The following is a 27,886-nucleotide window of genomic DNA, read 5'->3' as shown; positions in this document are numbered from 1 at the left end:
GTTACTTCAGGAAGACTTTTAATAAAGGCTGTAGTCAAGAAGTTCCGACTTGCTTTATATATTAACTTGAAGATGGAAATGATTTATTTCATAACAATTTGGCAAGTAGGTATCTGATATTTTGCTCCAATAAATATAACCAACTCATTTTTTTCAGAAGAGTGTATTAACTTTTAAAAATAAATCTCCAAAAATGAAAATTAAAGATAACTTGCAAGACTGGCCTGAAGGCAGAGCCGTAACTTGTCCATCTTTATATTTTCATGGTCTAACACGCTGTTTGGCACAACAGAAACAATCAATGTTTAATGGATATCCAGGAATCTTAAGTTATCATAATCATAACACATCAAGACACAAAACAAAATTACAAAAGGAAATTTATTTCAAAAGCATAAGGGAACATTTACATTTGAACAAGGTGATAACAGGTGTCTTGCAAAAGAAAAAAAAATCATGGCATGAAGTTTTTCTTTCAAATTTTTGAAGCAAAAATAACCTAAGTTGTGCACTATTGCCTTTGGAAAGGTAAGGGGAACGATGAGGTGGTAAAGGAAGGAACACAGTCAACTCAGTATCAAACTTGAGAAAGTGAAGTCACTTCTGCTCAGCTTTGAGTTTACAAATATGCTTTAAAAAAGAAAAAGAGGAAAAGTTACACTTAATGTTCAAATTTATATAACTGTAGTCCCAATACAGTTTCTGTATTTGAAATGGCTTTAGGCCACTGGCTGATGCCTCTGAGGTCCAGACTATCTGGTCACAGTTTTCAAATGGCAATTCCATGTTCCTATGTCTGTTCAAATTCCAAGGGAGCTTAGGTTCAGCTCAGAGTCTTTTGGAATGTTTTAGAGATTATTGCCACCACTCCATAGTCAAGCTGACCAACTTCTTTTGCTCACTTGTATCATTCTAGTCTTTAAAAAATATTTTTCTCATAAACATGTGCAGTAATTCTAACAAAGGGGTTTTGCTTTTTCCCCAATGTAGAGGTAACAGTAATGAAGACACCTGCATTAGAATCACAAACTATTCCTCAAAAAATATGTCAAACTACTAGAAAATGTCATTCAGGCATTGAATTTGAATAGCAAACTTGGGGAGGGAAGATTAACTGTGGATCAAAAATATATGAAACATTCAAATGCAGAGCAAAGGGCCTATGCTACTAAAAATGCCCATGACATTAAACACTCCACAAACCCCCCCGTCTGTTGTTTTAACCTAAAGATTCTATTAGCTAACTTATACAATAATTTTGATTAATAACCTGAGAAGTTAAAATCTTGAAAGTGGCAAAAGCAAACCGAGAGAGCATCCCTTGCTTATTGGTACACCATGTTTTCAAGTCACTTTTCCTGGGTTGCCCTGGTTATTAAATCCCCAAATGCTAAATTATTCTATCTCATCCTGTAGAAACCTATATGTACATCAGATTCAATATTCTGGCTGTATTTCTCCAGCAGGGATCTCCAAATTTATCTTTGAAAATGCAGCCTTTGCTTACTTTTAGTTTTAAATAACAATAATCTTGTAAGTGCAACTGACTCAAAATCCCTCACTACCAGGAGGAAAACCTAGGTAACAAGTTAATAATGGATTCAGCCTCAAAAAGGATCATCACCGTGTCAAAGACTACCCGTTCCAGGAATTTAAAAAAAATGATTTATGTTGTGTAGTCAAGTTTCACAGCATGCATGTATATATATATACACACACACACACACATATGCTTATGTATGCATGTATATTATACATACACATTTCTATTCAAATAGTAAGATCCCATAGTCAAAAGTTTATACTGCAACATATGGAGAAGAATTAAGTAAGCAGTGCAAAGCAACTTACTTCCTCCTAAAAATGTAATGTCATTTCTACATTTTAAGAAAGCTGGTAAGTACTTTGCTTTTATAACACTAGGCAGGAAATGCCTAGTAGCTTTATTAAAATTAAAAATGAAAATAAAATGTTAAGGTTGACCATTACTCTTCTCCATATATTGGAGGGAAAAAAAGACAGAGGGTAGAGGAAATCAGTAACCTTTCAACTGATCATCTTTACCGGTTATCAGAAATAGACTGAATTTCATTACATTTTAGACTTGAATAACTTTCAATAACAAATTACCAAGATGTTTAAAAGTAAAAGATTCACAATATGAAGTCTGAATAATGATGATATTGCAAAAACAAGTCAAGATTGTGGACAAAGCATCCAAAAATATCACTGTGGTTTTTACCGTGGACACAACCATGGTCTGTTACAAAAGTAGATCATACATACAAAGGTATAAAGAACATTAAGTTTTTAGCTGAAGGCAGCAGTCCTTTTAAAGGGACATCCCCGGCAATCCAATGAGTAGTAGAATTTAAGTATATTAAGCTCATGACAATGCTGAAGAATGCGATGTCTTATTCAGTAGAGTCTTCCCCGACTACGATTTCCTCGTGCTCCCCAACCTCGGCCACCTCTACTTCCCCTGAAGGCTCCTCTCTGCTCTACGAAAAAGCGAACAAGGGTTTAGGTCTTGCTCAGGACTTCATGGTACAGCAACACAGAAGAAATGTAGCTCGTAACCTTGAGTGTATAGCAGTAGGCTCTATAAAAGCAGCACTGGTATTCTGCTAGTCTATAAATTCAATCTGTACATAAAGCCAGGGCAACATATATACTAATGCAAATATGGCAAGGTGTCAAGTATATTCAGTGTAGGTACTCAATTAAATGTATCCCACTAACAAGATATTGCAAGGTGACCACGTTATAACTACATTTCTTCGTTCTTTATTTTGATATCTATCACTACTAAAGATAATTAAACAAAAATTTTTGTACTTGATATGGAATTAACAAAAAAGCCACTGGCCTTCAAAAGCTAGTGCCATGAATGTAAAATATCTTAAATTATCAATGATCAATTCTGAAAAATTAAGCTAGACTGAAAAATGTACCTTTCAAATGCAATGAATAGGCAATCTGTTTTGGTCACAATATTTCAAGCACCTGGGTCAAAAATGCAGATATAAATACCAACAGCTTTTCTCACTGCTTTATCAGCTACGAGCTGCTCAGAGTACCGCCAAAAAGGTGATTATGTACACAGTATTTAGATTACTGATGTAAATTAAGTATATCTTTTGCTGAAAAATCAAGTCACTTGAATCATAGAGTAGAATGAGTCTTTGATTCATTCACTGGTTACTCTCTTTTATAGCTCCAGAGAAATATTCCTTGAAGGAGTCTTTCCAGTGAAGAAAACTGATTGAAGTTATCAGCCAGGTTGGACTTTTTATCATACATAAAGTTAAGAGTCTCAAACTTCTAATTCCAGAGATCAAATCTCTTCATCGAACTTTCAAACTTCCTCATTGCAGCAATCTTGTTAGGAGCCAAATAAAAACCACCTGGCGTTGCCACTTTGGATCCATAATGTTGAATGCTTGAAAAATTCCTATTAAGTCCATATTGCAATTATTATTATTTTTTTGCCATTATGGCTAGAAATACAATTACTTTAATTTGGGTAATGTTTTCCTGTCTTTTTTTTACCCCTCCAGCAACCATGAGTTAGAAAACTAACTCGACCTTTCCCCAACTTAGCCCATATTTATCTGTTTAATGGAATGGGATCTGATTCAAAGTCATCTTTCATGTCATGGCACATTTTTCTAAGTTGATCCACTTGAAAGCCGTTTAAATGACACCACCATGTTTATTACCCCCTGAATATATTCAGAAAATCAGAGGTGGTCTGAGGGTAAGATGCTCCCATAACTGATGCAGTGACTGCATCAGGGAGTGTAGCAACGCCTATGTAGGCTGTAACTCTTGCATTTTTGACTGTTTAAGACTTGGCCTCATCTATGCAGATGTCAGCACATTTTTCTCCTACCGTACTCATTAAAAAACCTTCATTTTTCAGTTAATTTAACAACACACTTAACAAATTAACATTTTTAAAACAAATTAACATCTTCATAGATATCATTATTACCTATAAGCTAACTGACTACTAAAATATACCCTTTCAATTGTTTTTCTTTTTTTTTAAATTTTATTTATTCACTTGAGAGAGAGAGCGAGCGTGCGCGCACAAGCTGGGGGAAGGGCAAAGGCAGAGGGAGAAGCAGGCATCCCACTGAGCAGGGAGTCTGACTTGGGGCTTGATGCCCCTGGGATCATGACCTGAGCCGAAGGCAGATGCTTAACTGACTGAGCCACTCAGGAGCCCCTCAACTGTTTTTCAATCAATATGCAGAACTGAGTTACCCTCAATTGTTCACCTATATCTACTGAGTATATTACATACACTGTATGAAGATATTGCTTGATGTGCTTACTTTTCTATACTGGCTATTTCTTTTTGATCTGCAATGGATGCAGCCATTTCTACAGTTCAGGGAGTCTCCAAATTTTCTTTTTTTGAAAGGCTCCATCCTGAGGGACCATTCTACACTTTCAGGATCTTTTCAGTGGTTTCAAGCTTACGTTACTTCAACTTGAAAAACCACTGCTCCCAGTTAAAATTATACTTTAAATAATTTTTACATTCTGAAAAGATAAAAGATGAAGGACACAAGTCACAACATATAGCATGTTTAGTACTTCTGGGTTACTGGGCAATCCTGTATACAGGAGGGAAAACTAAACATGAGTAGGTGTTTGTAAATACTTTGATTGAAAATGCACCAGGAAGTTGAACTGAGTTCATATTTATAAAGCAAATAAGAGACCTTGGTTAGTAAAGTGATAAACTTGGATAAGGAAAAAAAAGTCTATATAAGCCTGCCTGGACTCAAAGAACAATCACAAATTCTGGTTTTCAATTCTATGCTGAATAAGTTCAGGCCTATGACATTAGCACAGTCTATTTCTTTCACTGTAATAAGACAGAATACTCATAGTACCTGATTCTCTAATAACAAAAAGAGTCAATTTCCTGACCCCTCAGCGTATGTGACTTAAAACAAAACAAAACAAAACATCCAACCGGTCTTTGGAAAGATAAAACAAAATGTAAGCTTGACGGACACAGAACAGCGGAATTACAATTATTTTGCCAAATGTGGTTAAGAAAATCTATGTACCAAGTGACATTAAGAACACAAAATATGTTCTCCTCTCCAATTCTGAGGCAACACTGACATCCCAGAAAAAAAAGCAACATGCTTCTTTCTTCTGGACACAATGTCAGTTCCCCAAGGAAAGGACATAAAAAGGTAGAAAAAAAACTTGACATAGATAGGTCTACCAAATCTCATCTGTAGTATCAGGAACTGTTTTCAACTGAATGGGTGAAAGAAAGCCAAGAAAGCTCTTGAAATTGCTACTGTGAGAATAACTATAACCTGTTAACATTCAACTCTGAAATGTAAAATATAGCAGAAATTTTGCTGTTACTTTCCAATAAAAAAAGTCAGAGTTTAGTTTGCTTTGTAATTCTGTTTATGACCAGCACCCCAATGACAAAGTTGACCCCTGTAGGAATATTAAAGTGCTGTAATATCAGAAACAAAAAACAATTAACAGGCAAGCTTGTTCTGCCCTTGTTACTCTGAGGGACTATGAACAACTGTGGTTATAAGGGACTCAGATTTTTTTCCACTGACAGTGAAAAACAATCACAATATAAGGCTTTGCATTTTTCACATCTCTTTTCCACATGCATTATGTCATCTGATTCTCACCATCAGGCAGCCAATGAGTTTCATAGAGCAGAATCCTCACGGAAACTCAAGAGTAACTCACTTGCCCAAGTGACAAGGAATACAATTCTCTATGTATTGCCATAGCTCTCAATTACTTTCATTTAAGTCAAACGAAGATAGTATCTGAGTAATAGTCGGATTTTAAGAATAATTGTCATAGACACCACATTAAATCATACAGTGACAGAAGACAATCTTTGTTGCAATGAAGCAGCAGAATCCTTCCTATTTACAAAATGTTTTCACAAATATTCTTACTAATTTTCCCCCCCTCTTAGTTGAAGTTTTTAAGAGCTCTTTGTTATCCCTATTACTCAGGTAAGAAAAGAGGCTAAGAAATGCACATTTACATAATAAGTAAAAGAGTTCAGTGATCTTTCCTACAGTAATTTGCCTCCAAGTCTGACTGGAGTAGAAGAGTCATTTCAGAATCTAAAAACTGCCTTTCTATGATGTTTGCTCAGATATTAAAGGAATCTAGCTTATTGCAGGAAGACTTTAATGTCAGGATTATCTCACCTTGCAAACAATTATAGACAGTATATGTTTCAGAATGTGTTTTAAGAGTAATTACTGCAGAATTAATTCTGACTGGTAAATAAGACCAGTCATAAGCATATTTAGTTGCGCGTATTATTAACCTTTGTCTTCTTAAGCAAGATTAAGGAGCTAATTCAGTGATATTTCATCCATTCTTCTTTGAAAGGATCTATCAGGATATAAGTCAAATGAAACAAACTTCGCTTCTTCACCAGCACTGGGAGAGAATAGACTAGTGGGAAGCTCTCCTGGCACCAATGGCCAACAATGAGAGGGAGACTGCACTCTGGGCAGTGGACAGAGACTGCAATGGGACACACCTTCCTTGCCAGATGATACTTTTAACACCTGACTCCACTTCTACGATTTCTCCTTTTGAAATAAGAAGATGGAAGACAAGCAGAAGGCAGATACGGTCCAAAATGATCATTAATAATACCACATCTGCCAGAGCTGTAACTACTCCTGAGGGAGAATGCACAGAATGTCTTGCCTTGAAGTTACAACAGGGAAAACCAGGAATGAATGGTTCATACCAACTTCTTTTGTTCTGTTCCTTCCTCCGAATACAAGAGGCATATTTTTCTTTTCTAAGTTCTTTTCTAAGTATTGCATGCTCAATTCAGTGAGCCCACAAGGGAGGGTTAGAAGGAAATGGGGTAACTTGTTTCTCCAATAGCTCTAGTTTCCCAAGCTAACTCAGAAGTCAGTGGAAAGAGGTACTGCATATGTTACTATATATAATTAATAATTAAAATCAAGTACAACACAATTTCTGCCTAATTTTTCATATTGCTTGTACCCAAACGGAAACGCTCACCATAATTAAAGTTGCTCAAATTGCTGCTATATTTCCCACTAGGAGGATTATATATCTGCCTGGCATCCCTTTTTGGTCCTGCTGGAGATTTCTTGGGTGGTGAACCGGAAGTTGTATCTTCATTGGCTCTCTTTTGCCTATAATGGTAAGAAGAATGGCAATAAAAAAACTCTATTAACAGAGGCCATTAAAACACTTGTAATTTAGCATATCAGTTACAAAAGACATCCTAAAGATGACAGTCACATCAGAAAAAAGGAAATAATGTTCTGAGGTTATCAAATTAACTGTGCCTTATTTATGTAGACAATGCCAGACGGCATTTACAAGGCTTGAAAATAATCTGGAATATGCGGCTATAAAAATTGTAAGGGCAAGAGACTAAGTTTGTAAAATTTGTCAGAAATCTAGTTATGCCACAGGAGTACAGATAAGCCTGAAAATTCCAGGGTTGTATTCTACCCATTTATTTCATAAATACTGCAATTAGACTTTATATTTTAAGTCATGCTTCTAATAGTCATATTTTAACATCTTATTAAGATTATTTGTTAAGGTACTATTTTATATAGTATAATAAATGTAACATTTGAATTCAGATTTTCATATTTATAAATCATAAATATTAGAACACTTAAATCTCTCTTAAATTTATCTTACCCAATTTCAACCTTCTGTACAGGTTTCCAGGATAATGTTACTGTGCTTTTATAAGAAGGAGGAATGTGGAAGAGATCCTGGAAAAAGAAAATGAGACAAGACTTCTAATATATCTGGTACTATGGAGAGTGGTGGTGAGGGTAAGAAACATGGAGACATCTTAAAGTTTAGGAGAGAGTAAGTTCTAATTTATCCTTCTTGTTTACCAAAAAAAAGTTGTGAGAGAAAAAAATAAACAGACGATTTTGTTTACAAATTATACCTATTACACTTCATTAATGTCATTTTGTGTACATCACTTCAGAAACTATAGCTAACTTTTTTTCTTTTACATTTTATCTATTTATTTATTTGAGAGAGAGAGAGAGAACACATGAGGTCCGGCATGAAGTGGGGGGGGGGGGCAGAAGGCCTGACATGGGGCTCAATCCCAGGACTCTGGGATCATGACCTTAACTGACTGAGCCACCCAGGCGCCCCTAGCTAAATTTTTTCTAAATCATGATCATTTAGAATTCCAGGATAAAATGTATCAACTGTAATACACAAAGTGTTAAAATAAGTATTTCTTGGGGCGCCTGGGTAGCGCAGTCCTTAAGCGTCTGCCTTCGGCTCAGGGCGTGATCCTGGAGTTCCGGGATCGAGTCCCACATCGGTTTCCTCCGCTGGGAGCCTGCTTCTTCCTCTCCCACTCCCCTGCTATGTTCCCTCTCTCGCTGGCTGTCTCTCTGTCACATAAATAAATAAAAAATCTTTAAAAAAATAAATAAGTATTTCTTTTGCACAGATGCAGTCACCTAGGTGCTTTGAGGGAAAAAGAATGGTGCAAACTGCATTTGCTTTTGCAGACTTTTAAGTGGTTCAAAATTAGAACAAAATTAGGAAACTAAAGTTCTGGCTAATCATATTTTTCTTTTTCTCAAATATCTATAAATTACCAACAAGGGAAAAGCCCACAAGATTTAAATACCAAATTATTAGTATGTGGTAATGCAAATGTTTGCTGAATTTAAAAGTAAAAGTAATCCAGAACTGAAATCATCTAACCTCATGATAGCCTCAAAACTTGGATGGATTTCTAGACATACTTAGTACTTTTACCTAAAATTTCTTAACAGGTTTCACTTTGATTTTTAAAAACATTTTATATAACTATTTGAGAGAAAGAAAGAGTGTGTGTGTGTGTGTGGGGGGGGGGAAGAGAATCTGAAGTACTCTCCATGCTGACTGCAGAGCCGAAAATGGGGCTCAATCCCATGACTGTGAGATCATGATCTGAGCTGAAACCAAGAGTTGGACACCCAACCGACTGAGCAACTAAGGCACCTCACTCTGATTTTTATATATAGGTAAAATTTGGTTAAACTGTGTTCTTTCCACAGTTAAACATACTAATAAAAACCACCTTCTATATGCAACTTAAGTCTACTGTGCCAGATAAATGCAGGGAATTAGTCAGTGGTAAAGTCCTTTGGATCAAAAATGCCTGAGGTTTCTAACTGGACTAATTTAACATATGATAATGTTATTAAGAAAGGGATTTTACTATATCTATATGAGAAAATGGATGTTGGCTAAATCTCTTTGTAATCATTTCACCATATATGTAAATATTATATACTTTATTATTTTTTAAAGATTTATTTATTTATTTGACAGAGACAGAGAGACAGCACAAGCAGAGAGAGCTGTAGGCAGAGAGAGAGGGAGAAGCAGGCTTCCCGCTGAGCAAAGAGCCCGACAGAGGGCTCGATCCCAGGACCCTGGGATCGTGACCTGAGCTGAAGGCAGACGCTTAACCGACTGAGCCACCCAGGTGCCCCCATATTATATATTTTAAACTGACACAGTGATGTGTGTAAATTATTTCTCAAAAAAACTCACATTTTAATATATGAATTCACTGTTTGAAATTATTATTTTTAAGTTTGAAATAAGTGGTGACTAAAATTATGGAAAGAGCCCAAATGTCCATCAACTGATAAATGGATATAGAAGATGTGGTGTGTGTTTGTGGGTGTGTATGTATATATATACGTGTGTGTGTGTGTATTAGGATATTACTCAGCCATCAAAAAAAAGGAAATCTTGCCATTTACAATGGCAATGTGGATGGAACAGAAGTGTATTATGCTAAGTGAAATAAGTCTGTATATGAGTGAAATCATATTTAAGAAATAAGACAGATGAACACAGGGGAAGGGAAAGAAAAATAAGACAGAAAGGGAGGCAAACCATAAAAGACTCTATAGGTAAGACAACAGAGGGTTGCTGGAGGGGAGGTGGGTGGGGGATGGGCTAAGCGGGGGATGAGTATTAAAGGCAGCACTTGTTGGGATGAGCACTGGGTGTTATATGTAAGTGATGAGTCACTAAATTCTACTCCTGACACCAATATTACACTTATGTTAACTAACTTGGATTTAAATTAAAAAAAATAAAATAAAAGGAGTAAAATTATAAAAATTTTCTTAGGAGATGGGAGTATTCATACCTCTCTTTCCATGATACTCATTCCTTAATGTCTCACTGTTGCTTTCTCTGAAAAGTTTCCCTCTCTTCTGATAAAAAGTAATTATCCCATGGATTTTTACCAGATTAGTGTTAGGGTATACCACTAGTCCTAATTTTGTTACCGTCAGCTTTGTGCTCTAGGTGTTACAAATATCATTTCTTTTTCTACCTGGCTACAGTACTGTTAACTTATAGGAACAGATGATGGTTACTTTGTTGTGATTCTTTCCCCCGCCTGCCCCCTGCAATATCGTCTTTTGTTTAGATTAATGGATACTCGGGGAGGGTAAAGAGAACTGAAGGGTATTTATGGTTTAATGGTAAGGTACATCTTAGCCTACAGTACAGAAAGCTCTCAATTTATTACACGACAAGTTAACACAAAAGACCATAGGGAAACATATCATGGGCCACACAGTCTTGTCTATCCTTAATGTAAGCAAAGCAGGGTTTTACTGGCCACTTGAAAGGAACCAACAGACCACCAGAACTTAAATCAGTGAAATTTCTGAGTCTAAATGTATTTGTTCCAATGCTTTGGGTCAGACAAAATCTGCATGCCTCCCTTTGTTTGCAATTTTCTGCAATAACTTTTAAATAAATAAAACAATGTATGACTTTATGATTGCTACAGAAATGGCACTTGGTATTATAAAAAGCATAAAGCCTTAAAAGGCCAAACATCTGGAATACAATGGAATCTCCCTTTTAACAGTACCACTATAGACTTAAAAACACATGGATAACCTCTTGCACTAACTTTCTAGCTAGCTGGAAGGACTGGGTAAGAAAGGAACACTTACCTTGATTAAAACATTAATATTATTTGTTATTTTCAGTGCAACAACTTTAATCTTGTTCTGCAAAAGGAAAACAAAATTAAAGTGCCAATAACTTTTATAATGCATATCCCATCCCCATATAGAACTACAGTATAATTACACTTCTCTTTCAGAATCATTTCTACTTATTCCCACTTCTTAACTCTAAACCAGTGTAAAGATGGCAACAAAAGCAAATAATCTTTATGTTCCCATGACAGCTTAGAACATTAAAATGTTATCTACTATTTATCTGAAAAAAATGAGCGAGGGATAGGTCATATGTACATAGGAGTTGTTTTAAAAGTCACCAGCTTAAGTTACAGGAAGACATAATGAAAACTTAAAATATTTCATTGGGATTGGGATGAAGATTGATCAAAATAGGTGAGATCAGAGAAATCCAAAAATCCCAACAGAAACACACATATAGTCTGGTTTAGAATTGGCAATTTAATCTTTTTTTCAATGTAAATTTATGGTTTTCCAAAAGGTAAAAATTAAAATATCACAAACGTCAATCAAATATTTGAACAAAATGTGCTAATGTGATCCTAGTGAAAGACTGGTATGTATCTAAGTTTGGTAACACTGTTCACAAACTTGGAAATATTTGAAATATTTCAATAAGGATAAAAATATAACTTAGCAAATAAGTATGCAGACAATCTTCTAACATATTTATCTTCAACATAGACTTGTGTTACCAGTTCAAAAAAGTCAAATGTTACATTTCAACATATGAATTGGGCCTGAATTTGTACTACATGCTGGCTATTATAAAAAATTGCCTTACAAGATGTGACCCAGTATTCTTACCTCTTCCGTTTTTAAGGCCTCGCCTGTTTTACCCTGCAGAGCCAAGCGAAGTTGTCGGATATAAACCTGCAGACCCCGTGCAAAGTACTGCAGCCTAAATAAAAAAGTATTGGTTAATTAGCAAATCACCACTTCAACTTTGTTTTTAAACTCAAAGAATCTTCCACTATTGCTAAATGTTCTTAACTAATAAAGATAATTTTTTTGAGGAACTTTTAAGAATTATCAATATATGACCCCAAGAGATACATAAATAAGTGAAATAAACACAGTTTTCCCTTACCAAAAATGTGAGGAAATCCATACTCAACCTGGCAACGGATTGATTTATAACACTGTGCTTATTATGTTATTCTGTAAGGCATGGTCAGAGTGAACTATGCAGGATCCATGGATTAGACTCAGATGGCCTGGGTTCTACTCTTTCACTGGCCAACTGCAGGTCAAGTGACCTTAGACAAGTCACTTAACCTCTATGTATTTATCTGCTAACAAGGGACAGTGTTTGATCCTCAAGGTTTAGTTGAAAATAAAACAAAATTGCTGATATGAGAATTTATTATAAACTCATCTAAATCTCAGAGTTCGAAGAAATACCCTTTTCAAGTTTGTTCCTAGATAATAGGTGAAGAAAGGCAGTATATAGCTCCATCCTGCTGACTTCTAGACCTCTGATTAATAACCTGGCATCATTTTTTAATTTTTGCAGGAATTTCTTAACTTGCTGCTTCTGATCAAATGTTTCACCAAGTACTAAACCACTGCCTTACCAAAGAGGACAGTAACAGATAATACAGTGGCCAACCATTTAAAAAAAAACAGCTTTTTTTAAAGATTTTATTTATTTATTTGACAGAGGTAGAGACAGCCAGCGAGAGAGGGAACACAAGCAGAGGGAGTGGGAGAGGAAGAAGCAGGCTCCTAGCGGAGGAGCCTGATGTGGGGCTCGATCCCATAACGCCGGGATCACGCCCCGAAGGCAGACGCTTTACCGCTGTGCCACCCAGACACCCCAACCATTTCAAAATTTAAGATGTGAAGTTGTTAATAAAAAGATTCAATACGAAGTGTGTTCATGGAAACGACTTAGGATTTCTCCAGTGCTGCCCCCCTAGAGCACTTTAAGACATTAACAACCGCAGCTCCAGTTTACAGAGTACCCACTATGTGCCAGGCACTGTGCTCAAAGCTTTCTATTCACTGTCTCATTCTCACAACACTACGAGGCAGGTGCTGTTATCATTTAATGTAACTGCTGAGGAAAATCAGGGGTTAGAGAGGTTGGGAACCTGCTCAAGATCATAAAGCAAGTGAGGACAGTGAGTCTGTTTTTGAAAAAGTTCTCTCCCATGGATTTGTTATGCCACAGGTTTACAGACATTCCTGTTTTGTGGATCTTCCATTTTGTCCCACCAGGTAAGGCAGGGTGGGGAGACAGCTCTTGTAAAAGGAAACCAAGGAAGTATCAAGATAGCCATCATCTTTGCAAGGACTGGACCACTTCAATCATACATCACCTAATTTTAAAATCTTTCAGCTTTTCTGCATTCAGTTTGGCCGTTAAGAAATCTGGAAGTTTTCGGCCCAACTGGTGAAAGCTGTACAACAAACATTCCACATAGCTGAACTGCAGCTTGGGTTCTTCATTACCAGCATTCTCCCCATTTTCTGCTTCTTCTGGAGGGAGAGGCATGTATTCCTAAAAGATGAAAATACAGAGATATTTGCAATCTACTGTAAATGCTCTAAGTATAAACAGTGGAGTAACTGCAGGGTATGCTTTTAAGACATGAAGCACTAAAAACTACCAAAATCAGAAATTTAGGTGAGATATCCCTTTTACCTACTGGATCAATGACAACGACCTAGCTGTCGACCCTCCATATTAACCTATGTGGTAGCTGCTGCTACCACCACCACTGCACCTACTATTACTGACAGTGAAGTAGCTAGTAACATTTATTAGGCACTTATGCAAATGAAGGAACTGAAATTCTGAGAGCTTCAGTAATTTTCCTATGGTGAAAAAGTAAGATGAAGAATCAGGATTCAATCTAGGTTTGCCACCAAAAGCTGATGCTTTTCACCACTTTATTACGCTAATTCCAAAAATCCTTTCTGAACATTTTCCCACATTGTTTGACTCTCCTTACATTCCAAGTACTGCCAAAGGCATTCAATACGAGAGCTATCACACCCTGGTAGGTGTTACGGGTCTGGAAGAGCTCCAGATGTTGGATGACTCAATTCATACTATAGATCTAATGCTTATCACTCACTGTGTCAGTTATACAAGTGCCTACATCCAACAAGAAAATCACTTGGTGATGCTGATAATGATTTTATCAGATGGCCCATTTTTGCCACAATTATGACTTAAATGACTTTACTTCCTGGCTGCTATAGCTACCTGGCCTTGGGCAGCAACCTGGATGAAGACCTGAAGCAAATGTGAAAAATATTTTGAGAAAGGAATAGCAGAAAGACCTACTATAAAAATTCTGTGTTATCTTTTATGCAAACCATCAACAGAAGAAATGTCAAAAATTTTCTTTTAAAAGTAGACAACATGTGGCCTGAACAACTAAAAACATCTGCTAGAATTATTTTATCGAATCTGAATTTCAAAAGTTGGTTCTCTAGAAATTACACCACGCTATTAGACTCTGGGATTACATACTGACTATGCCATAAGAAAAGAAAAAAGTTCTTACCAATAACTTGTCAAATAGTTTCCTTAAATTTGTTTCTAGCTTTTCCATGTCACCACAAAATGAACTCATCTCTGCCAATAGTTTCAATACCTAAAACAAACAATTCACTGTTATTAGTATTTTTTTTTAAATGGGCTAGGCCTGTAAAAAAGAATGATTCTAGATAACTTTCTAAGGCTACTTTCTTAGTATATGTGCTGCCGAAGCGAGCACTCTAAGGCTACTTTCTGCTACAGCTTAATATTGTACTAGGAAGAGACACTTAGGAAGACCTTTTAACAGCAAAGAATTACTTACTAATGTTTAGAATGGGCTTCATTTGCTATTAAATTTAGTCTCTGGACACTAACTCAAAGTACTGATAATTGCTACTATTCTTGAGGTCCATCTCTCCTTTACTCAATCCCAGTCTAATAAGCCAAACCTAAGATATCTGAAGCAAATGATAGCGTCAATACACAGTGGTACTCTTCTCTATCCCAAAAACCTATGAGGGAAATGGCACATACATTTCCACATTTCAGCTCAATTCAACAATCATTATTAACTGCCTTTCAGAATCAGGCTCTGCACTAGATTCTGGGGATATAGAGATGAATCAGTTAAAAGTGGAGAGATAAATGTGACACGTGCTGTGAAAAAAATGTGTATGTACATTACAGCTGAATTACAAAGGAGAGAGTCATCAATTATATTGGAGAAGGGATACAGGATATTTTGCATTAACCCAATTTAAATCTGGCTCTATCAATTATGGATAGAGATAGGAACAGTCATGAACTACACACCTTATTTAGAAGTATTAAGCCTACAAAGAGAGAGAGTATGATGAACATATAGTATCATGAAACTTCCACTGAATTCATAAAGCATTCCTATGTGCACTCCTTTCCTCTCTTAGAAATCAGATCTCTACTGTTATTTATGTTAAAATATGAGAATGCCTTTTGAGTACTAAAAGCAGACGTTTTTCTCTTACCTCCAACTGTATATCAAGACCCTCCACTGGGGTAGTCAAGGAACTAAGGTTAGGGAGAACCTGCTCACAGAAGTAAGTCACAAACCTTGTGGAATGCACATTTTTCTGTAAAAATCCAAAGAACAATGAGTTAGTAAAAAAAAGGGGGGGGGAATATTCTTTCAAATATAATAGCAGAATGTCATTCAATAAATGCTGAGCGTGACATCAAGTACTGTGGCTATAAATACAACACAGTGCATACCCTAGGGCACCCCAGCAATAACCCTGGTAGACAATATACACTTTGTTGCAAAGTAATCTGGAGCACTGGTACATCTATAAATTTTCAAACTCTTCCTCAAGTCTCACGTCAAATTTTTGGGGTATCTTTGTGTTGAATTTTGTACACTCTTCAAAAAGGAGGAGTCCTTTATACAGTGTTTTTCAAACTATTCTATGCATATCCTGGAAGACTCATGGCCAGGAGAATCACAAAGCCAGAGAAAAAGAGCATATTCACCTGGAACAACGATCTGTTAGAAAATTTAAGAAAAAAAATCTAAATTACTGAACCAAATGGTTTAAAAACTCAGCCAAACCATAAAGTATGATGCAAAATTCTCTAGACTTTAAAAAAGTCTCTAAGCAAGACTTTAAAAAGAAATTTCTTGCTGCTTTGGACTTTCAACAACCCCACCAAGGCCTCCATAAAGTAAATATTCACTCCATTGTGTTACTATTTTATGCAAAAGTTTGAGGAGAATGCTCAAGTGAGTATCTATAGAAATATAAGCTTCAATAGAGTAATCAAAATAGCAACTATGTAAAACAAAGAGCTCACAGAGAAGAGGGGTACTGCCTGCCGAGTGCACTGTAAGAGCCTGTCCACACAGTCGGGATCCGAGGGATTGAAGGTTTGTTCCAGGTCGGCTTGTTCAGCCACCAGTTCTACAAGTTGCTGTCTTCCGCTCACTGTCTGTAAGCTTTTTAACCCAGAGAGTATCTTCATGAACAGAACAAATTCTTCACCAGTCACATCTTCTAGGACCTAGAAAGAGACGATTCAGAATTATAGTACTGTTATCACCTGAATAGGAAAGAAAGAGCAATACTGAAACAGTGTAACAAATTTATTTCCCTTACTAAAGTCAGATTGCTATTAATATTTCTGAAATACTGATGAGAGGACAACTTCTGGCTTCAGTCAATTTAGCTTTAAGAGTACACCACGCATTCTCAGTGGGGTGCTATACTGTCTCCAAAGGGGCAAAACTTGGTTCTTGGAAAACTTACTCTTTTTTTGTGTATAAAGTACAGATACACAAAAAATGCATAAATAGATACAGTATATCTGTGGCATTAAAATTTCACAGGAGAACGGCTAAGAAAAAATAGTCTAAAAAGGCTCTTTGGGGGGGGTGTGGTAAGAACAACAACAACAAAAAAAAGAATTCTGTAGTGATTATCAAATCAGATTCAGTTTCCTATATTTAAAAGCATCTCAGGGTGCCTGCCTGGCTCAGTCGGAAGAGCCTGCGACTCTTGCTTTTGGGGTTGTAAATTCAAGCCCTGTGTTAGGTTACAGAGATTACTTAAAAAATAAAATCTTTAAAAATAAATAAAAGCTAATGATGTACTGTATGGTGACTAACATAACATGATAAAAAAAATTTAAAAAAACAAAGCAAAAATAAAAGCAACAATAAATTAGTTCACATTAATATGGCAATTGTATACAAAATAGAAGACCATACAAGTCTTAAGTGCTCCACATGAGTGGGTCAAAGCCTTTCTATTCACTGACCGAAGAAACAAGCAATCATGACGTACTCCACCAGGTTACTAGCTGGGGCACAGGTAAAGTATGTTGACAGTCCTAGCTGGAGAGCTGCTCCTTTTGCTCTCACTGAAGATATCGCATCAGTAAGCAAGTGAGTGGTGTTGTTAGAGACAATTTGGAATTTTCCTGAACATATATATAAAAGCAATGATCTTCAAACTTTGGTACTTTCTAAGTAAAAAGTTAGCTGTGACAAACCTTGCGAATCTTAGCATCTCTATGCTAGATGCTGGGGCACAAATAAGCATGGTCTCCTGAGCTTATAGTGGTATGGGATAATATGGAAAAAAAAAGGCATCTCAATGCGTTTCCTTGTCATTTTGAAATGATCCAGAATACTACAGGAGAATATCCTAAAACTGGGTAGAGGAGTGGACATTAGGTAAAATTTCCTGAAGGAAATGATTTGCACAGAGCACTGAAGAATGCATAAATTTTGAGGATAACACCACAAAAGATTTAAATGTGATCACATCCCTTTAAATTAACATGCTGATTCATCATTACTGGTGACCAACGTGCAAAATACAGTATAAGAAAAGCTTGACATTCTACGGTGGTTCTAACGGAATACATCATTTTATACATAAGCTATCTACTGCTAATTTCATCTTTTTTTTTTTTTTAAGATTTTATTTATTTGAAAGACAGAGAGTGAGAGAGAACACAAGCCAGGGGAGAGACAGAGGGAGAAGCAGACTGCCCGCTTAGTGGGGAGCCTGATGCAGGGCTCGATCCCAGGACCCTGGGATCATGACCCAAGCTAAAGGCAGATGCTTAACCGACTGAACCATCCAGGCGCCCCATACATACTGCTAATTTCAAATATGTTCTTTTGCTTTAGAGTAGTCCTGTTAAATGATAACTGCAGCTTACCTTTTTAGACTCAGTTAGTATAAGTTCCTCTACTTCCTTTGTTAAGACTTCATCTGGTAAAGTCTTAAGTTTTGTAGAAAGGAATTTGATTGCTCGTTCTCTAACGATGTCCTCTCCTTGAAGTATTTGGCTAAACAAGCCACCTAAAGTCCCTGCAAAACAAAACAGTTTTGTGTAGCAAGTCAATTCTTTATCCTCATGAAGTTTTTCTGTTTAACTCATTTAACAGTGTTTCTTTTCCAGTGAGTTAATAAGCATCCTGAATATCATTGATTCTGGCTAAGTTAGTTTGAAATTTCTACAGACCCAACCATAAAAGCAATCACATGCTTTCTTCATGGATTCAGAATCAACTTGAGCATGACTTTCCCTTTTTAATCATTATTAATAATAAATAAACCCAGCTGTTTTGGAGAATTTCTCTAATGTGGCAAAGGGAGTCTTCCAACAGATTACTAACGGAAAAATCTGATGTTTTTACAATTACTTCTGCTGGTTTTGTGAGTCACAAATACCTTGCGCTAAGCAGCTTTCTTTTTTTTTTAAAGATTTTATTTATTTATTTGACACAAAAAGAGAGAGAGCGCACAAGTAGGCAGAGCGGCAGGCAGAGCAAGAGTGAGAAGCAGGCTCCCCGCTGAGCAGGGAGCCCAATGCAGTGCTTGATCTCAGGACCCTGGTGACCCTCATGACCGAGGTGAAGGCAAACGATTAACCGACTGAGCCACCCAGGCACCCCTGCTAAGCAGCTTTTTAAAAGAATACTTAGAACTTTTACGAAATAGATCTCTGGAAGAATCTGACTTTATCCTTAATGAATTATGCCAAGCTGCCCAATTTTTTTTTTTTAACCACATCAAGCACAATTCAGAACAAGAGGTGGCCTTACCTTTTGCATCCATCTTAAATATACTTAACAGGGCATTGTTCACTAAGTTAAATTCTGCAGAGTCATCTGGTTAGAGAAAAAGTAGTACAATGTATAAAATGAATGAAAAATATCATTTGCTTCATTTTCAAACCTAAAATTCAATATAGTTTCTCACACATTACATTGAAAGCAGACATATAACTAAGCATTCTTCTCAAGTATCAAGAAAATAACACCTTCCCTATAAAGGTAAAGAACCTGATCTGGCATACCGAGAAAGCTTTTACGTTAAAATGGTACAATTAAAAAACTACAGGAAATTGGGGGAAAATCATGATACATCAAAACTATATCTTTATAAACAATTAAAAACAAAGCAAAACAACATTAGGAATTACATAATCACAATCCAATTAAGCTTCAAATTACTGAATGAAAAAAATAATTTTAATTTCGATTAGAAGTAGTTCCTTCAGCCATAAAGAAAAAAAAAAAGCTAAAAACAGAGTCACTTTTTCAAAGAGAAGTTATATTTAGATAAAAGGGTAATAATTCCTTACCTGTCTGCAGAAGTTGGGTTAGTATATCTGCCACTCGAGGAAGATTTTCTCCAGTGGCAAACTGAGGCAGCTCTTTAATTGCTTGCCGTCGAATCTGAATACAATTTCAAGTAAAAAATTAACCGAATACGATCATTAACAGAAACAACAACCCCAACCTTTAAGGAAAACTAAAACCACAGAGAAACCATAATTAGGGGCATATGAATCACCAAAATATGAAACATGAGACTTCTAGCAGTTTTAGAAATAATTTTTAGAATAATTTTAGAATAATTAAATATGTGGTAGAAAGGGATGTTAAATACAATTTACCTGACAGGAGTAGGCAGATTTGAGATCATAAACAACAGTTTATATATTGATAACCTGTAACTTTTGGGTCTCTGCTACCTTTGGGCATATACTACAGTAGCCCTTAAGAATGGCTAGAGTGGCATGACCTATCTAGTAACTATATTTACTTTAGAATTTCCAGTATTAACTACTTAATATAACATCTGTGAATATATTCTGTGTACTTAATTCCAAATTTGTTGTCCTAGCTTATTTAGTTTAAAATAAAAATGGATAGGACTTATATCTAGCAAACTGTGCATGAAATGCTGGCGATTCACTAATTTCATTTGAAAAGCTAGGAGGTGATAGTTGAAAGTTCTCAGAAACCTGAATCAGCAGCCAGAAATGCTGACGGTTAACTGTTCCAAGGAAAAACTATTTCTTCTTATTCTAGTAGTCACATGTAATGATTAAACAAGACAAATTATTTTTTTGCTGTGCACAATATTTAGAGGTGTTGAAACTATATGGTATAACACTTAATATTTTAAGTATCTAAGTATAAATTGATTGAAAACTAACATTAGTCTAATTTCACGTGCACCATGTATAACGATCTATGAAAAAAATGTGAGCCACAACCCATTTTTACCAGTGGATAACAGATAAGCAAAACAAAACATTTTGTGATTCTATGCATTTTTCACAGTTGAAAGGTGGTGAAAGAAAGAATACATTTTCTCAAACACAGATTTAAGCCTCAGTATGGCATCACGCCAAACCACACTGCAGTTACTTCACTGTGCATGGATACTGGTGCTTCAATTACATTAGCTGCACATAGGAAGTGTCTGAAAATGGCAAGTGAGACATCTGAAAGCTTGTTGAAAACATCAATCATAAACGTACCGATACATCTTCATCCTCACAGAGGTCTAACTGTGCATTGATAGCGGAATCAGCCAATTCTGGAAAATGTTTAAAGAATTTCGGAATAAACTGGGCTGCTAATCTTTTTTCTTTAGTACCACCTTTCACACCATCTAGTATCACTTGATAGGCATCTTTATGCTGAAAGAAAGAATAAAGCAGAAAAGAAACAATGTTTAAGGATGGGAAGCTAAACAAACTTGAGCCTGTTTTAAATTAGAAAAGTTTTACATAGGCTAAAAAGGACTTATTTTTGGAGTTTTACTGTTTAAATTGGACACCTATATTCCTACCATCTTCTCCCCTGTCCCCCCCCCTTTTTTTTTGTCAGTTGGGAAGAAAGAAAGATGACTTGTATTTTAAATGGAGAAAGCAAATAAATTTGTTGACACACCAATGCTTCCTCGTACTAGTGATTACTGACCCTGACCTTGTGACTGTATCATGGTTAAACATTATATGAATACCATAGAACTCTCAAAGAATTGTGTTACATCTACTTAATCATATTTATCTGATTTCAACTAGCAGCTTGATGAAGGTGGAGAGAATACAATCTCGAAATTAAGCAATAGCAGGAAGGTTAGGAAGCTTTTTTGGTTTCATTTATTTTATGACACGAAAACAATAATTCATTCTAGACAGTCAACTTTGGATTAAGAAAGATTCTAATGTCACATATTTAACTTTTTATTAGAATACATTCAAAACTCATTTGTTTCCTTTTACTTACTTATTTTGAGAGAGAGAGAGAGAGGGATAGCACATGGGGAGGGCAGGGGAGGGGGAAAGGGAGAGAGTCTCCAGCAAACTCCATGCTCAGCACGGAGCCCAACACAGGGCTTGATTTCATGACCCTCAGATCATGACCTGAGCTGAAATCAAGAGTTGGATGATTAACCGACTGAGCCACCCAGATGCCCCTCATTTGTTTCCTTTAAAAAAAAAAAAATTTCAGAAGTGCTCTCCCTCGGATACTCATAATGTGAAGAGTCAAAAAGTTCCCAATCCCCCTTACACCCTTGCCTCCAAACCAGTTCTTTTCTTAAATGACAATGATCAAGCTGGCAAACAGGAGTAATAAATCCTGAGATTATAAATACACCTTCTGTTGGACATATGGATAAAACTTCTAATTACTGAAAAACATTAAACATTATAATAATGATACCAAATGTGCACACAGCATAGTGTTTACTCTGTTCAAGGCAATGCTCTGCTTTAGATATTTTATGCCATCAAAAGGAAAATAACGATAAAAATCCAAGGGATTGTAGAATTGCCCAAACTTTAGTTTTATAATAACTCTTTTCATGGACAATACTATGTTAAATGGAAATAATAAAGCAAAATGCGAAGTTATTTAGGCACACCAGGATCTCAATTAAGGACTTTAATATCAGAAATAAAGTGTTCTAGTATCAAAAAGGCTATAGTCACAATTAGATCTTTTAAAGGTACAGGTTTTGATATATTCTGCAAAAATACTAGATTGAAAGTTCAAATACTGCCAACCTATCTAAAATACATAAATTCTAAAAATTAGTTCTAAAAGACTACATTTCCACCAACTGATTGACAACTCCTTTTAATATCTTAAACGTAACACCAACTCCTAAATCAGAAAAATTTCTCTGAATTAGGTTAGCTTCCTCATGAAGTGCAGACACAAAACAATCTTCAGGAATTACTACTTCAAAAGTATGTTACACGTTTTTTAATGCAAAGGTTTGAAAAATTAGGGCTAACTTCTCTACCACTGTACATTCCTGTGGTTTGCCTCATGTCTTCCAGACAGACTTCATAAGATCAAAGTTTTAAACAGTTCTGACACCCTTACTTTTTGCAGAGTATCAAATCCAATTTCCTTTAAATCAAACAAAGCTTTACTTATAAAGCCTTTTGAAGAAATTCCTTACATTGTCTAAAATTAAATGAAGAATCCCTACTTCAAACAATTCATTCTCTTGTCAAAAAAAAATATCTGAAGAGAATAAAAAGGAATCATTAGCGACATTTATTGAAAGCCTACTGAGAATGAGTAATGTCTTGTGTACATGCCTCACAGTAATCCTGACTTAGGTGTTACTATCCCTGTATTTTAAATGAGAAAACCAAGGCTCAGAAAGTGAATTTTGTCCAGAGCTACAGAGCTAGTCAAGTAGCAGATCCAGACCTGAACATAGTTCTGATAGGCTCTAAAGTCAAGACCTGTGCCTAATACCAAGCTTCTTTAAGTTCTGAGATCTTCGTTAACAAAGGAAGAGAGAAAGCAAGCCTGCCAGACCTAGGACCATCAAAGATAAAATTTGAGTCCCAAATATAGGCTCCGTACAGGCATGTATACTGAGATACAGCATCCCAAACACAGCAAGTCCTTTGAAAAGTTAAGCATTTTAACATATTCAAACTAGAAATCAAGGTTTCTACCATTGGTAGGCATCAGTTTTATCAAATAATTTCTATGAACATTACTAATAGACTTCACACTGATTTATACAATGCAAAATAAAATGCTCTTCTTTGCCAGCTCTTTGTCTTCTAACTGTAGCGCAGGGACAAGACTTTTTACAGAATCTCCCTAAAGTAGTTATTACTTCCAGTTTTCAAAGTAGGAAACAAAATATAAGTGATATTGTCAGTGATCACAGTGATTTGGTGACAGGCAGATCGTAACCATAATAAAGTATTCTAAGTACTACACAGTGCTGATTTTTTTCTCCTCCAACCCAAGAGTACATTTCTAGCTAGATAAATAAATTTGTGATCCTAATAAGAAGTTTTAATTGTAAATATTTTAATGCATTTCTGAAACTATGTATTGGTTTTAATAGCTAATTTAAAAAGCAAACTCTAAAGAAATCACTAAAATATTTTCAAGTAAAAAGTCAGTCACAATAAGATCCACATTCAGCATATACCTTCTACAGTTAAGAAATCTGTGATAGTGACTGTCAAAGCACATCCAATATATTCAAGTGATCGGTGACATGCCAGGTAAAGCCATGTTTGACACCAGGATGCAGCTTCTAAGAAATATACAATTATTTTATTTTATTCATTTATTAAGATTTATTTATTTTAGAGAGAGAGAGCAGCAGTGGGAGGGGCAAAGGGAGTGACAGAAAGAATCTCAAGTGGACTCGACCTGAGCACAAGCGCTACACGGGGCTTGATTTCAGAATCCTGAGATCACGACCAGAGCCAAAACCAAGAGTCCGGCCGCTTAACTGACTGCATCACCCAGGTGCCCCTAAACAATTATTTTAGAGAAGAAACAATGTAGTTCCAAGAAACGTATTTCTCAGGCATGACATAAAAAGAAAATGGGGGTGCCTGGGTGGCGCAGTCGTTAAGCGTCTGCCTTCGGCTCAGGGCGTGACCCCAGCGTTCTGGGATCGAGCCCCACATCAGGCTTCCCCGCTGGGAGCCTGCTTCTTCCTCTCCCACTCCCCCTGCTGTGTTCCCTCTCTCACTAGCTGTCTCTCTCTGTCAAATAAATAAATAAAATCTTTAAAAAAAAAAAAAAAAAAAAAAAAGAAAATGGATATGCTAAGCTATACTACTTTCTTTACTCAATTAATAAACCTAGTATATGTAATACTGAATTAACACATTAGTGAAATATAGCTGACATACAGACGTACAACATAGTGATTTGACAATTCTATATATTACTCAATGCTCACTACAATTAAATGTAGTCGCCATCTGTCACCATCCAACATTATTACATTATCGACAATATTAATACTTTTACCTGTTTTTGAGGGATTATGAACTTGGTTGGTCTGTGATTTTAGCCTAATCATACAAAAGGGAAAAAAAAGGTACCAAAAGAGTGCTGCTATTTAATGAAATATAAGTCAATCAAACTTACACTCTTCCATGAAGAGCCAATGTACTCCCATGTAAGAGAACAAAAGAGAAGTCGGAATTCAGGCTTTATATTGATCTTAGCTCAGCCTAACTGCCCTAGTCCCTTCACGGGTGTTGCGTTTTTTGTTTTTTTTTTTAACTTTCAAAATTTTTTGACTACATAATATAAAACTAAATATATCTACATTTAAAAATTAAGAAAATTCAGAAAAATTAGAAACAAAGTAGATGGTGGACCATAGCTTGCTCTACGATGGGGAGTTGGGTGCTCTAGGCGGAGCACCGTGGCAAGGGGGTTGGAAAGGTAAAGGAACACGCCGCAGAGGAAGGAGAACAGAAGGAGTAGTAGCAGAAGCAGAGTGAGGGGAAGGGAAGCTGAATAGTAGGTAGAAAACAGGAGCTACGAGAGAGAAGACAAAGAGACTGGAGGGTTTTGAGGCATTAAATAATGCTTCATTTAGAATTTATCACTTGAAGTTTGCTCATTAGAAAACACGCTCATGGTTTAAATATGATGTGAGAGTATGAAGTTCTCATCCTCATTCATATATATACATGCACACACAGTAATTACATTTATGTATCATTTATTATATATATATATTTTTTAAAGATTTTATTTATTTATTCGACAGAGATAGAGACAGCCAGCGAGAGAGGGAACACAAGCAGGGGGAGTGGGAGAGGAAGAAGCAGGCTCATAGCAGAGGAGCCTGATGCGGGGCTCGATCCCATAACGCCGGGATCACGCCCTGAGCCGAAGGCAGACGCTTAACCGCTGTGCCACCCAGGCGCCCCTTCTTTTTTTTTTTTTTTTCATTTATTATATTATATTAACTGTATAATTATTACCTTTATTATTAATATACTTATACCTGCTCTTTCTTTGAATGTACTTCTTCAACTTTAAGGAAAAAATGTCTACTGAAGGGCAAGTCACAGTGCAAGGAGGGAAACAAAAAAAATGAGTCTTAACCTCAAGACTTTATAATTTGGCAAGGGAATAAGAAAAGTCCTCACATGAAATAAAATACAAATCTGAAGTACTATAAATGAATACACAGTGTCAAGGAGGTTCATCAAGAGAAAGAGGAAAATTAGCTGAAAACCTCAGAGAACTTGTGTTTTTCCTAAAATATTCAGAGAGCATTACTCTCAAAGGAGTATTGACAGTACTGAGTACTCTCAATTATTCACGATGTATTTGTAAATTCCAGTTTGGATTCTATTTGCCCAAACAGAGTCTAAGTTGGTGGCTGTCAACCCTTTTGCTATCCAGCAAAAAATGAAGGTAGGGGTATGGGACATGACTATGTACACAGTTTCTAAGTTCCCCTAAAAAATTTCTGATCTACCTCTTTGGGAGAGCACCATCTACAAACTGAGGATCACTCTTCTGGTTTCTACACCATCTCCTCTGCTGATTTGCAACAAAGTCAATTTTAGGTAGAACAATTTGTTACAATACTCCCCAAATCTGTCACAATGAAGGAGAATATCTTCACTACTAAATCTTTCTAGGAACAATAACAAAATCAAAATATGACTGATCATAGTTTTTCCAATCTTGTCTTAATGGGGAGAAAATTTCTTCTTCAGTACTGACCCAACACATAACCTATATTTATCTACAACAGACTGTCAGTATATTTCTCATTGATGATGTCAAAATTCCCTACTGAAATAGAAATATATTTGGAAGGAAAATAATCTGGTACTTTAAACTGATATATTCACAATTCTAGGTTAAGCTTAAGGAAGGTCCTGACATCACAATTTTGGTGGTGGTGTTCAGCTGAGAAAGAATTTACCTGAATTACACATGTCCAGAAAAATGGGCTGGGAGGGGCTGTGCCACGCAGCCTTGCTAATGTTAGTAGCAGACTACAGGATCTTCCACTTCCTACTCCACGGGATAGACAAGCAGAAAGAATCACATTAAGTTCTAAGCACTGAAAAGATATGGCATAGAATTTCTAACAATGATCAAGATTACTTCTGGGAGAGCCTGGTTCTTTTCTTTACAAGAAAACACACACACAAACACACACTCCAACTCCTTAAGTTCAATATACTCCAGTGAATTGAAAATTCACAAAGAAGCCCGTATGGTCACCTCAACACTGCTGAAACTGTGTGTCTTGGGGCAAACACTGCGGAGAGCTCTTGCCAGACAACTCTATTTAAAGCTGCACTCTCCCCCTCCCCCCTGCCACTGCACTGCTCCGTTATATTTTCTCCACAATACTTTCCAAGGCGGATACCCAACTTTCTTATCATTAGTCTCCCTCACTAAAGGTACATTCGGGGAGGGCATGGGTAACTTTCTATCTTGTACCTTCAGCGCCCGGCAAAGCTCCAGGTGTATAGTAGGCGCTCAAAAACGTACCGAATAAATGAAATCGTAAGCCCTCGTTAAAATCTGGGCAAAAGTGCTCTTCTTCTGTCTTTCACAAACTTCTGTCTGCTAAAGACTCTTTCCAAGTTAATAGATTTTTTGCCTCGACAAAGACATTTCTGACCTCTTAAGAAGTCTCAATTTAATCTCCCGACGGGCTGACGTCCACCGGAAAGGAGAAAGACTTTAAGAGCGATCTGCAGGGCAAGGCTCGGGATGAGAAGTAACGGGGGGTGGGGGGCTGACGAGGCTGAGTTAGGAAACACCACGGTGAGAAAAGGCTGGCCAAGGGAGCCAGAGGAGCCTGGGACCGGGACCCGCGCTCTCTCTGGCGAAGCCGGAGTCCACACTCCCAGAGGGGCCCACCCTGACGAAACATCCAGGGCGGCTGGGAGCCCGCGGGAGGACGAAGCAGCAGCCCCCGCCCGGCCCAGGGAGCGCTTTCGAGAGGCCGCGGAGCGCCGGGCCCTGCAGGCCGCTCAGGGACTTACCTGGCCCACTTGCTCCGTAGCATCGGCTAGGATGCCGTAGTTGCGATAAAGCTCCTCCACGGTCGGCATGGTGAGCGACAAGCCCAAGGCCCGCTCCTGCTGTCGTCGTCGTCGCCGGCGCCACCGCCGCCTCTAAAGTTCTCCAAGCCCGCGACCCGCACTATTACGCCTCCAGCTGCCGCCAGTGCCGCCGCCAGTCACC

The 27,886-nt window shown here is 36.9% G+C and overlaps 1 protein-coding gene and 1 long non-coding RNA gene across 3 annotated transcripts in view; one reads left to right on the top strand and one right to left on the bottom strand.

Moving 5' to 3' along the window:
* Nucleotides 1-7,077, top strand: part of LOC123799606 (uncharacterized) — a 13,368-nt gene extending 6,291 nt beyond the window's left edge. The window contains exons 2-3 of the long non-coding RNA XR_006781657.2: nucleotides 3,218-3,282; nucleotides 6,418-7,077. This is a non-coding gene — a long non-coding RNA (uncharacterized LOC123799606). The remainder of the gene's footprint in view (nucleotides 1-3,217; nucleotides 3,283-6,417) is intronic.
* API5 (apoptosis inhibitor 5) lies at nucleotides 364-27,886 on the bottom strand. Of its 2 annotated transcripts, none has more exons than XM_045808784.2 (14): nucleotides 27,685-27,886; nucleotides 20,896-21,057; nucleotides 19,708-19,801; nucleotides 19,166-19,231; nucleotides 18,277-18,428; nucleotides 16,402-16,608; nucleotides 15,579-15,683; nucleotides 14,600-14,689; nucleotides 13,403-13,584; nucleotides 11,886-11,979; nucleotides 11,049-11,105; nucleotides 7,732-7,808; nucleotides 7,072-7,208; nucleotides 364-2,501 (listed from the first exon to the last, which is right to left on the bottom strand). In XM_045808784.2, the coding sequence occupies exons 1-14, from the start codon at nucleotides 27,751-27,753 to the stop codon at nucleotides 2,419-2,421; spliced, it is 1,575 nt and encodes a 524-aa protein (XP_045664740.2). In that variant the 5' UTR covers nucleotides 27,754-27,886; the 3' UTR covers nucleotides 364-2,418. The 2 variants fall into 2 exon arrangements, with proteins under 2 accessions (XP_045664740.2, XP_045664741.2); XM_045808785.2 differs by having other exon boundaries at nucleotides 364-2,496.

Source organism: Ursus americanus, chromosome 24 (genome assembly GCF_024610735.1).
Source record: "Ursus americanus isolate L20-20 chromosome 24, mUrsAme1.1.p, whole genome shotgun sequence".
In the NCBI taxonomy this organism is placed as follows: domain Eukaryota; kingdom Metazoa; phylum Chordata; class Mammalia; order Carnivora; family Ursidae; genus Ursus; species Ursus americanus.
The sequence above is the reverse complement of the archived record's forward strand: the minus strand, read 5'-3'. Positions and strand labels throughout refer to the sequence as shown.

What these genes read in the sequence shown, in the direction of transcription:
- API5 (XM_045808784.2), bottom strand. Translation starts at nt 27,753, where the DNA reads ATGCCGACCGTGGAGGAGCTTTATCGCAACTACGGCATCCTAGCCGAT. An exon ending in GTGAGGATGAAGATGTATCG is followed by an intron (nt 19,802 to 20,895) that starts GTACGTTTATGA and finishes AATTGTATTCAG; the next exon opens with ATTCGACGGCAAGCAATTAA. An exon ending in CTGAAAGATTTTAAAATTAG is followed by an intron (nt 11,980 to 13,402) that starts GTGATGTATGAT and finishes TTTTTTATTTAG; the next exon opens with GCTGCAGTACTTTGCACGGG.